Genomic DNA, 12,568 nt, shown 5'->3' on the forward strand with positions numbered 1-12,568 from the left:
CCTGTTCAGTGATAGATTGTTAATCTGAAGGTTTTATTGAGCTGGCATTTCTCCCAAACATTCATGGTCGTCTTATTATTGGGGCACTCCATCCCCCACCTGCCATGAAGTCCCTGATCAAAACCCTTCCTTTTAAATTGCATGGTAGAACCTTTCTATACAACACGAATGACTGGGAAGGTGCAGATTTCAATCAGTATTTGACAAATAGTGGAAGCATTTAATTTTAATGCATTTTCTTTAGGTTTTAATATAGTAACATTTTAATATTACATGATTTAATCTGTATATCAAATAGATTGGATAATTGAAAAGTCAAGACAAAACGTTTTGACGCTATCGAAGCAAAAGTTCAGGAATTCGGTTTGTAGAAATTTGTGTGTCTCTGTTTCAAATCGAAACGAAGGTTGTTTTTTTTTAAATGTTGGAGCTTCTCGCAGAATGGAGATTCTGGTTCCTGGCCTGTTCTAGTGTTCGTTGTGACAGTGACTGAGTTGTTCGGAGAGCTGTGAATGACCAAGGTTCTGTTCTGATTGAAGGGGCCTCCTTTGGGCTCCCAATGTTCTGCCTCATTTAAACTCTTCTGTCCCCCCACTGGCATCTTTTAACACATGACAGAGTTCAAAAAGAACTAGCCCAGCGGGTCTCAAACTTCATTGCACCACGACCCCCTTCTGACAACAAAGATGACTACACGGCCCCAGGAGGGGGGACCCACGCCTGAGCCCACCTGACTCTCACTGCCCTGGGCGGGGAAGGGGTCAGAGCTGAAACCCAAGGGCTTCAGCCCCAGCCAGCGGGCCTATAACCTGAGCCCTGCCACTCAGGGCTGAATCCCTCAGGCTTTGGCTTCGGCCCCAGGCAGTGGGGCTCGGCCTTCAGCCCCGAACCCCAGCAAGTCTAACGCCAGCCCTGGCAACCCCATTAAAAGGGGGTCGCGACCCACTTTGGGGTCCTGACCCACAGTTTGAGAACCGCTGAACTAGATCAATTCCTGGAGGATGGGTTCATCAGTGGCTATTAGCCAGGGTGGGCAGGGATGGTGTCCCCAGCCTCTGTTTGCCGGAAGCTGGGAATGGGCAACAGGGGATGGATCACTTGATAATTACCTGTTCTGTTCATTCCCTCTGGGGCACCTGGCATTGGCTACTGTCGGTAGACAAGATACTGGGCTAGATGGGCCTTTGGTCCAAGCTGGTATGGCCGTTCTTATGTTCTTATTACCTAGTGAACTATCCACCCAGCAGGTTAAGAAGAGGACTTTGCTTTTCAGTGCATATGCTGCCATTAGGTGCTTAGAAATCCTTTGTAGTTATATTTCCTCTGATCACCCTTTAACAGCAGCACAACATTGTCCTCTTTTTCTCTTCTCTCCTTTCTAGCATTACCTCCTCAGTCCCACATCCATCCTTTTGGGATCACACATACAGCATCTGGGTGGCAGGGCAATTGCTCTGATCACAGATACAGTTCCCCACACTTCATTCCTAGTATGGCTTTCCAGGTCCTCAGCATGCGTTGACCCTGCTTTTTCAGAGAACCTCCCTCGGGTGCTGGATAAAACTGTGACCCAGGGACCTCTTGATGCCAACTGGCAGAGGGCACAGGAGGTGCCTACGGGCTCTTGGATCCCCTGGGCCAGGTATATACACGTTAGTACACCAAAGCGTGGTACATAAGGTGGCTATCAAAAGCCAGCTGCCCACTAGTCATTTGTAATCATTGCAAAATGTACATATGGATAATATTTAAGGAGTTATGTATCTATACTAACAATTATGTTCTTAAAGGCTACGAGTGAAGACAGGTCCCCAGGCAGGAGGTGCTTACCGCTCTCTCTCTGGTCCTGTGGGTATTGCCTATTGTATGCTGTGTAATGGGTGCCTAGCTGCACACTGAACCAAATGCTAATCCAGAGATTGTGCAGTCAGGAAGAAAGGTACACATGAAAAAACAACCAGCAGGGGGCATCCAGTTGACAAGTAAGGCCAATGGCTTGTGGGGATATAACCGGCGGTGCCGAGATGCGCCCTGGATCCTTTCACCGAGGAGGCAAGCCGACACCGTGTTGCGTCTCGTGAAAGAGGGATCCAGGCCTGGCTGTAAAGGAGTGGTGAGTAATACTGCCTTAGACAGGAGATTATCTTGTTACTTAAGTCTAGGGTCTAAAATGCATGTTGGAATTTTATTTGAAATGTAGCCATTTGTTTCCAGTGCTGCTTCGTGCTATCACTCGAATCTCTGCACTTGCTAACTACACTTTTGCTTGTTTTCGCTAAACATATCTCAGCGCTGTGTGTCCCCCCCCAACGGAGCAGTGATCTGAGGTAGAGCTGGGGTGCTTTGGGAGCAGTGGCTCTGAACACAGCAAGCGTCCAGTGACTGTGGGCGGGATACTCCATGGATACAGGGCTTGGGGGGTGGCGTGTTGCAGTAGGGCCTGCGTAAGCCTGGAGGGGAGTGTTTATGTTGCCAGAGGTGTCAGGGAGCTGACCCCAGGCAGGCACAGACAAGGCTCCCTCATGCTAAGGGCAGGTGGTAGCGAGGTGCCTCCCAATCCTGGGGACCGCTGGAAAGCATCACAAAAATCCCCTTCCTGGTCCTTCACTGCCTGCTTAGGTAAATCGCCTACATTCCTCTCCTCCCTCATCCAGGCTCTACCAAGCAGCAGCGTCTCCTGTCCAGAGAGGGGATGTGATTCCCAGCTAAGCAGAAGCTGTTGAGTTTGTTACAAAGCCAAGGGAGAAATAGCAGGAATTTTTGGTACAAGTTTTATTTCTAGCTGGGGATGTCATTTAAATGACTGCCAAGGTGCAGCACGGCCAGGATTCATGCGTCCTACTGGACTGGCTTTTGGTCCTGCACAGTCCCGTAGATGGCAAATCCTGTGGCTTCATCCCTCCCGTGTAGCGGGTGCTCTAGGAAAACAGTGATTCTTCGTCACAGGCTGAGTCCACCATGCAGCCCTCTGAAGAGAAACAAAAGCACGTAAAAGGAAACGGGGCATGAACTCGGCCACTGGAGTTACGTATGGCTCTGCTAGATAACACCTTGGGCCAGTTCCTCAGCGATGTAAATGCGTGTAGCTCTGTCGAAGATGATGGTGCTATACCAAGACGCTCGCCTGAGGGTCTGGCCTAGGATGTGTGGCTGGTGCCTTTCCTGCCAAGGGAGAGGTATTATAAACTATTCCTGCTGGGTGAATTTCACCTCTGTGCATGGGGTTTGGCCTGATGTGATACTGCTGCCAACTTTGCCGGCGGCACTGAAGGCCATGACCAGGCCAATTGAGACTTCTCTCCTTTGGGAAAGGAGGAAACTGCTGGACTGTCACCAATATGAACGTCCCCACTTCTTCTCTGTCCACAAATACTATGGCCTGAGCAATAGCTAATGACCCACAGCCTTTGCAGGACTCTTGCCACTTGTGCATGCGCCAGCACTGAAGTAACGGTGCCACTGCGCTCCGTCCAAAGATCTCCAAGTGCTTCCAAATATCAGTGAATGTAGCTCTGAGGCTGAAAGTATAATGATCCCTACTTTATTGATGGGGAAACTGAGGCACAAAGTGGTTAAGCAACTGGCCCAGGGTCCTTCAGGGAGTCTGTAGCAGAGGCAGGGGTAAAGCTCATATCTACTAAGCCCCTCCTCTACCCTCCCCGCCCCGTCTCTTAATCACAAGGCCCGTCTTCCCTGTGTTAAAAGTGCCTGGGAGCATTGAGAATAGACATGAAGTGTTACTTTAACAGCCGTAAATTGCAGGGGTGGGAGGGATTGTGCTAGTTCATGTGGAGCTATGGTTAAAGTTGAAGCTAAGCAAGTGCTCTCTCACCATTGTTACAGCAGATCCCAGGAGCTGCGCAGGTCCCACCGTTGGGCCCGCATGGCTTCCTGCCAGACTCGCAGGGTGTCGGCAGGTAATTCTCTTCCTGACATCGCAGGGTTTCGGAGGTACCGAAGTAGCATCCCATCTCCGCTCCACAGCAGATGCTAGGGCCAAAGCAGTGGCCTTTGTTCCTAGGCCCACAGGGGATGCACTGGTGGGAGAGAGAAACCCGAAGGCTGGTTAACGGGGAAAACAGCATCCCTTGTTGCTTGGGTCCTGATTCAAAGCCCATTGGAAAGACTGCCACTGCGTTCAGTGCATTGAGCCCTTAGGATGGTGTCTTTCTGCCATCATGTGCCAGTATTTAAGGAGCTCAGGCCTAGCGCTTCAATTCTAGTTTTTCAACTGGTATTAGAAACCTGACTAGGAAGCGAAATGTTCTCACGGGCTCTCTCTATGGAACTGGATGGGGTGGGGAATGATACGTTCTCTGGAGGGGTCAGAACCCCAACCACACTCCCCTGGGCTCGCATCCCCAGAAAGTGAAACTGACGAGAAATTAAGGATCAGCACCCCAAACTGACATTGACCAGTGGGGGTGTCACGATTCTAGTTCGGTGGTATGTGTGCGTGAGAGGGTGGGGGAGGGGGAAGCAAACCCAACCTGGGAATGGGAGAGAGAAAGGATCGTTTTGTTTTGTGATTGTTAAATAATTGACGGGGTTAGTTGCCAGCCCAGGGAGGGAATTGTTTGAAAACGTTGTTTGTTAGACAGTGCCCCTTTAATAAACAGGTGAAACCATCCTGAACAAATCAGGCTGAACTAATCCAGGGTGTGACTCCACTGACCACAGTAGCGTTTGATACGTTGCCTGTAATTCCTGTTTAGAGAACTCCGCTACGCTTGCTGGGCTGGGTCTCCTAGTGTATTCTGCTGTGTGTTTCTTTTATTAAGCCCAGTGTTTAGTTGTGCTAACAGCTTTCCTGGGCTCCGGCTAGATCATGCTTTTTATGTGAAAGTCCCCAAGTTTTTCCTGAAGATCAATGACCCAAGGCGGGCAGTGGAGCAGCTATTGCGATGGGTTCTACAAAACACTGGTGCCTTTGTGTATCAGTTCAGGGTTAAATCTCCTGGCAGCCCTTGCCCAGGCACTTGAAAGCAGCCAGATCCCATCATTTGAATTCGGAGTTCATTGGCTAGGAAAAGGGACGCTTTGAAGAAACGGTGCAAAATGCAGGTCACGTGAACGAATACAGACCTAACCCCCACCCCCAGACTTTGCTTTTAGTTGGGCCGCCCCAGCCTCATTCGCGGCTCAACAGAGAGCAGAATTTCGTCTTATCATTTTAATACATCAGTAACCATTGGGTATTTTTCTCAACTCTAACCGGCGCAAATGTATTCCCTCTTCACCCAAATTGTGGCCCTAACCGGCATCTCTTACGCAGTGGCCTCCCGCTGGAGGGAAATATTGCTCCAGAACCATTTGCTTAAATGGGGTTACAGGGAGTGTGATTGGATTTGTTCCCTTTGCCCCCCTGTTCCCCGGTGTAGCTGATGCTGGGGATATCATCTCCTCTCACGTGTACAGGATACACATTACATCTGTACAGACTGACTCAGAGGATGATCAGTAAAATGTTCCTCCTAAGCAAAATAGCTCTTGACATTGTGGCATAGGCCTGGAAAGGCTGCAGGCCTTTTCTCCCCCAGTCCTTGCCGTGCCTGTGGACAGGCAGCAGGAGGAACACATAGCAGAGCACTGAAAACTCATCTCAGCTAACGATTGCCCATTATGTTGCCTACACTGCTCTTCTCCCAAAGGCAGCACTCGGTAACTGGCCATCAGTGATTTGACTGATGCTGCGGCCGGCCGCTGGGCTATCACAGCTGTTTCTTGGCTGGCCATTTCCCGCTGGATGCATTCCTGACACGCCATGCAGACTACTTGCCTGCATCCCGGCGGTATTTTCCTCTGTGTTTCAGCACGAGACTATTAGCATGTGCTCTTGGCCCCCTCAAGACTCCTTGCTCGTCCCGCTGCCACTGCCCTAATCCAGTTTTTGTCCCCTCTGCAGCTGAGTCAGGCACCTTCTTCCTTCTCTTCCAAGCTGCGTGGGCACCCACAAGGGGTTGCTGAGAGCACCGGAGAGAATCTTCTCTGCTGTTAGTCTGGTGCCTGGCATCACAGTGCCTGCTCCCCGCCGGCCCACAGCAACTGGAGCACAACTGCAGGGAAAGTCCTGCTCAGCCCATGCTCAGTCATTCTGTGGGGATGGGTCATCCACAGGCCAGCCACATGTAGCACCTGTGGGGGGCTGGCACATGCTCAGTGCAGATGGAATCTTCAGAGAATTTATCTGCCAAACTCTAACACACCTCTGTTAAGGAAGTGCAGAGGCTTGTAACATGGCCAAATCTGAGTGGTTTATTCCACAGGGCTGGCAAAAGGTGCATCCCTGATCGCAGGGCGACCCCACTCCCAAATTTCAGGTCCCGTCACCAAAGAATGGGGATGCTAGAGCACCTCACCAAAACAGATGTAAGAATTTTTTTTAACGGGCCAAACAATGAATGGTCCCCACATCTCATTCTTGGAAGTGGCCAAGATATTTTAGCTGAACCTTTCCAAAGAACATTCAGGCTGAGGCAGACACCCAGCACGGTACATTTGAAACCAAGCAGTTGAAGTTTGGCAAAGTTATAAGCAACTGAAAACACAGTCCTATAGGGGGAAGTATTGGACAACCTTCAAAATCAATGCTGCTCCCAGTCCTGCCTATAAGGCAATCTGATATAGACATCCACTTGTAACAGTATTTACAATTCACCACCAAACTAGACTTCTGATGGCCTCAATACAACTGGGCTGATAATTGTAGTGCAATAGTGCCTGGAGAACTTGATTGAATTGGGACCCGATTGGGCCGGGTGCTGTACGCACGCACAGTAAAACCAGCGTCTGCCCCAGAGGGTTTACACTTTAAGGAGACAAGACAGCTAAAGGAAAGATTATTATCCCCAGCGTACAGACAGGGAACTAAGGCACAGAGAGATTAAAGGACTTGCCCAAGATCACATAGGGTGTCTGTAGCAGAGCTGGGGATCGAATCCAGATCACCTGCCTCCCTCTCAGTCTCCATCCAATGCTTTAACCATAAGACCAAGGCTGAAAAGTCTGGCCGCTTACCACTCATCTGCAAAGGGGCTCGGGTGTGTTCCATTATTTTTTAAACATACTTTCAGCGTTAGCTGCCAAGATAATATATTGGCTAAAGAGGCGGAATGAGGTCCTGACCATCACAAGATGCACTTCTCTACTGCCCAGGAGTTTGGCATACACTATAGTCTATGCTTTCCTGATTAGCTGAACATTGAACACAGAGTCAGTTGGCATGGGGGATAGGAGATGGGAAGGAAAAGAGGGACTTGGTAATGAATATTCGTTAATGCTTGTTCAAAGCTTTACAAAATTCACACCACAGCTGTGTCAAGGGCGTCGGTGAGGCACAGTCTAGCTGCTTGTGGTATTGATCAGGGTATCAAAACATACGCGTGTCTAGTTGCTAGGGTTTAGACAGCTACCATCGCAGCCGGCACAGCTCAGCCCCTTGCCAGCAATCTCCCCTGTCGCGCCCTGGACATGATCCTTTTGGGTGGGAGGTGAGAGCTTTGGCACAGGATCAGGGCAGCTTGGGACCGTCACGCTAACAGGCTATCAATGCGGTGTCTTTACCCACCCCTAAGTTCACTGTAACAGCCTGCCGGTAAGGAATGCATCACGTACCTTTCTGACATCCAGGTCCAGGACCGATCGCTTTCCTCCGATGGGGCAGTTCTGGATGTAACAGGCCGAGGAGAGAGCCAGGAACCACAAGACGCAGATGGCGAGAGTGTTCTGAGACATGGTGGCTGCTTGCTGACCCTGCTTCACTCTTGAGTGGGCTCAGGAAAGCCCTTCAGGTTTTGTCTTGGCTCCTCCCGGAGTGCCTGTATATATAGCGCCGGCTGCAGCTACTTAGACATGCCACCACCATCGTCGTTCATTTCCCTTAAAAAATACAAGGCATTGCTTTTCACACCAACTAGCACCGCTAATAATCCAGGGTCGAGGATGTGAGGTCAGCGAAGAAGGAATCATTTGCTCCTTGGCATTTATTCCAAACATGGCGAGACGTGAGTTGACGTCTACAAGTTTCCTTTAATTGGCACAGTCAATTGGGGCCGCTGGGGGTCAGCGAGCAGAGTTGGCGTGGCCCTTTAGGTCCCAGGACGGGGCAGTTCCCTGCTTTGCTCCTGGCAGAAGAATATTTTTGAACAGTTACATTTCCTCACGCACCTTTCAGCCCAAGAGGCGCCTAAAGCAGAGCACAACTATCAACCGGCAGCACTTTGGCCACCTCTGGGGTGGAATGCAGCAGCTGCATGGGAGCGTAAGTGGCTACCTGTGATGAAGACTGTGGCTTTACACCTCCCCTTTAGCTGACAGCACCCCCCAACCTCGTTCAGTACCCTCAGGGGGACGGTGCCACCCCCTGAAACACCAGTGCCACTTCTCGCAGCACCTGTACGCTCCTTGGCTGGCTCCCTCTCAACAGGTTAGATGGAGGGTTGCCAGGATCACAGAGGTGTGGAGACCACGAGAGAGACAACAGTTTGCTGCAGTATTCCAGGCAAACCTCATTGCATTACGTTAAATGTTACTGGGTTAAGTATCTTAGGCGTTCATTGAGGTAAAACCACAAATGGTTATGTACTACTGTGGGAGTATATGCAACAGCTCTGTGGGGGGGAGACTTGCCTAATATAAACCCTGGGAAGGGTTATAAACTTCAAAAGAGTATTTGAAACAATGTGTCGGACAAGAATGACCTGTTAAAGTGGGGTTTCCCGGAAGTCTCTAGGGGGCAGGGTATGCAAATGTGAACTCCTCCGCCGAGGCAAGAACTCAGCCTTTGGAAGCTTCACCCTGAGGAGGGGACCTTTGGCAGCTGATCACGTGTTCCATGAGGACAAGGTCAGAGGCCCAAACTGTATAAAGGAAAGAATGAACAAGTCATGGGTGCTCTTGTGCTGAGCAAAAGGTGTCATGACTGTGTAACCCCAGAAAACCCCTGTGAGGGACTGACACTGTGGAGTAGGGGTAATCTCTGGTAAGTGTTGCTGTTTTTAAGATGTTTTCTCTTGAATGCTTTCACCTTAAGAATAAATGTGGTTGCATAAGAAAAGCTTGTGGTACCTTAGAACTGGTCATAGCCTCTGAAAAGGATGCAGAGGAGGCCTGCTTAGGCAGTCTGACTTGCTGGAGCATTCACAGTGTAGGTAGGGAGCTGTGCAGCCTGGAAAAACCCTGCTCAGGAGGGAGAGAGAGAGATACAGGTCTCTGCCCAGGAGGGGTGACAGCTCAGGAACCTATGCCCTTGCTAGACCCTGGAGAGGGAATACAGGTGTAGTTGCCCTGAAGATGATAAGGTTATTGGATTGAAATTCCTTCATGCCCATTAAAAGGGAGATCAACTTACACAACCGTATGCACCACTTCTGAATGATCCTCCAGCCTGGACACTCCAGCAGAGGGGAGGGATAGCTCGGTGGTTTGAGCATTGGCTTGGTAAACCCAGGGTTGTGAGTTCAATCCTTGAGGGGGCTACTTAAGGATCTGGGGCAAAAATTGGTCCTGCTAGTGAAGGCAGGGGGCTGGACTTGATGACCTTTCAAGGGCCGTTCTAGGAGATTGGTATATCTCCAATTATTTCTTTCTTTCAGTTGGGGTAACACTGAGTTCCTGTTGCAAAGGCACTCATTTCCTGCCAGCCTTCAGCACTATAGGGTCTCGGACACCAGGCATATGGCCAGATTAATGCCATCAGAACAGCCACAGTTTAGAGGAACAAACAAACCATTGTGGATTAACCTATGTTCCACCACATCTATTGCCTCTGGTCCAGATCACTGGCTCCAGTGCATTGCAAACTGGGACTAGCAGCTAAACAGACAGGAAGGGTCTGTTTGTTTGTTTTTTCCCTCCAGAACAGTTTTCCTTTTTTTTAAGTGAACAAACCCAACGTTTCTGGGTTACAGGCCTGCAGAGCTATCTGAGTAAGTGGCAGAGCCAGTATGAGCAAACTGACCCAGCCACCAAGAAGGAAAAATGGCTTCTGAACAGTTCTGGCAGAAAATACAAAGGCAGTGAAAGCTACTCATGGAGAGTCACTCTGAGTGGGGGCTGAGCATAGTTTTTCCTGCTCTTCCCAAACAGTGGATCTGGTCAATTGCAGAAATGGGCTACATACCCAAAAGAGCTAACCCTGGGTCAATATCAGCGTAGCCACTTATGCCAGGATGCCACTGTCGCGTGAGTGATGCCTGACTGAAAGGAAGAGAGAGGACCATCCAGGGGTTAGGTATTAGCCTGGCATTTGGGAGACCTGCATTCAATGTCCTGCTCCGCTCCAGCCTTCCTCTTTGACCTGGGACACATTGCTGAGGGTGGAGCTCGTCTGCAATCCTGGGGGGTGGTTGTTACAGTTTGAGTGCACAGACCTGAGTTAATTTTAATCCTGCTACCTCTGATTCTGGAGCAGTCAAGCCCCAGCAGCATGTACTTTAGTGCAGGTGGTATGAGCCCATTGGAGGCCTGGGCAATTATTCGTGGGGTTAGACCACATTGAGCTGCTGCTGCTGCGCTGGTACTGGCACTAGCTAGATTAAAGCCAGCAGGAGGGTGTCTGCTTGAGCTGCAGGCACATCTTGTGGTTGCAGTAGAGACATGCCCTTGGTTGCTCTGTGCCTCAGTTTCCTGTCGGTGCATTGGGGATAATAGCACTCTGAGTTCAGGTGTGTACATCACACGGGCTCTGCCACAACTGAATAGTGTGGCTGCTTTGCAGGTGTGCGAGTTCTGGCCCGAGAGCCCCCGCTGTGGGCCTGAACCGTTTTACCCAAAGTGACTTCCTTGACACCCCCGCATGGTGATTTGTGATCACTGACTTTCTGCGTGCAACAACACCCCAAGTTGCCCAACGCGGCGCTGAATCATCGGGAGAAAAGCAGATACTCGGCACTGAAGATGCACCGACAGCCAGTAATGCTGCTAAGCGTTAATGAGCGAGATTGACAGATAGTGAAATCAGTCAGGGACGCTGCTCACCTTGACCCTTCACCTTCATTAGCTCAATTAAGATCTTCCCGTCTAGCATAAATTCATCAGACATGGACAACGGCCTGAAAATCTTACGTTTATTGACTATATTACCCTGGCACCGTCACCACCCATCCCAGAGCCTGGATAAATGGTGCATCCATTGCTCCAGACACTTAACAGTTGTCTAATCAGCAACCTTTGTCATCTTTGTTGGCTTGCTTTAATATTTGCCACTTAGCGAGGGCATGGCAGACAATAGAGAGGGTCAGAGGGGCTGTTTCACCCTTGCTTTTGGAATCTGAGCTGGGTCGGCCAGTCAGCGTTAAGCAGTGAGTCCTCACTTAAAGCAATGAATGGGAAAAGGAGGACACAGGGTAAATACTAATAGCTTTCTAGTGCAGTGGTCCCCGCCCAACGCAGTCTGCCCCCAGCTCCATTCCAGCCCCAGCTGCAGCTCGGGCCATGGGCGGCTTCCAACCCCAGCTCCGGTCCCAGCTCTCGATCACGGTTGCCAGCGGGCAGACAGGTTCCATTACGGGGAAGGGGGTACGGGGGTGCAACATAAAAAGTTTGGGAGCCCCTGTTCTAGAGAGTTCTGAAATCTTCTGTCATGACTGTCGTCCTAGAACCTGATTCTTAGCTTGCACCACTATAAATCTGGAGTGACTCCACTCAAACCAGTTAGCCTGATTCCAGTCTCCTGCACGATGGTATAAGTTAAGAGTGACTTCAGTGGAGTTTCAGTAGCACAAAATGAGTGTGAGATCAGAATCTGGCCCACGGGAACTGCTCTGGCAATAGAGTAAGTGAGGGCAGAATATGCCCTTAGGGACAGAGGGACTATAATGTCATTTTTCATACAAAGAGACCAAAGCTTTTTGCAAACCTTAACTCAGTGCACCTCACACACTGTGTGAGGCAGGTAAAGCAATGCCCGTATTTCACAGCGTGCCCGTATTTCACAGATGGGGACAGGATGACCTAGTGGTTAAGGGCACTAGGTTAGGAGACCTGGGCTAAATTCCCTGCTCTGCCACAGACTTCCTGTGTGACCTTGGGCAAGTCACTTAGGCCCAGATCCTCAATTAATTTAGGTGGCGAAGAGGGGCCCAAAGAATCAACAGTGTTAACACGACCCAGTTTAATGCTCCAGCATTAAACAGGGTTAGGCTGTCAGGAGTGGGCTCCTCCAGCTGACCCTGCGGACTAGCCAGACCAGCCTCTGGGCGGATTAATAAGCTCAAACGGGTTGTGGCAGGGCCGCCTGATTGGCTGAAGGGAGCCAGGAGTCCTGCTTTTAAGCTGAGCAGCAGTAGGTCAGTGGCTGCTCAATGAACGTGTCTGCAGCTGGGGCTGCTCCTGTGCCTTCTTCCTGTTCTGCGTCAATCCAGGCTGAAGAAGGTCCAGAGTCCCAGGAGATGGTGGGCACGGCGGCCATGATGGTGAAGCTTGCGCCTTTCCCTTCCTTTCATCAGCCAGCTTCATGGTAGCCTGCTCCTTATTTCCCCCCAAATCTCTTTCTGAGGACCCCAAAATGGGGGAGGGGGAGATAGCCTTTCCTCTCATTATTTTGTCCACCAATTAGGCCTAGTTTCTG

At 50.2% G+C, this 12,568-nt stretch overlaps 1 protein-coding gene across 1 annotated transcript; it reads right to left on the reverse strand.

The window, feature by feature from the left end:
- Positions 1–2,918: 2,918 nt before the first annotated feature.
- LOC123371913 (neurophysin 1-like) lies at positions 2,919–7,734 on the reverse strand. The gene is made up of 3 exons (XM_045019790.1): positions 7,615–7,734; positions 3,833–4,037; positions 2,919–2,968 (listed from the first exon to the last, which is right to left on the reverse strand). Exons 1-3 carry the CDS (start codon positions 7,732–7,734, stop codon positions 2,919–2,921), a joined length of 375 nt encoding a protein of 124 aa, XP_044875725.1.
- Between the last annotated feature and the right edge of the window lie 4,834 nt (positions 7,735–12,568).

The sequence above is a fragment of the Mauremys mutica genome, chromosome 5 (genome assembly GCF_020497125.1).
Source record: "Mauremys mutica isolate MM-2020 ecotype Southern chromosome 5, ASM2049712v1, whole genome shotgun sequence".
Classification (NCBI taxonomy): Eukaryota; Metazoa; Chordata; order Testudines; family Geoemydidae; genus Mauremys; species Mauremys mutica.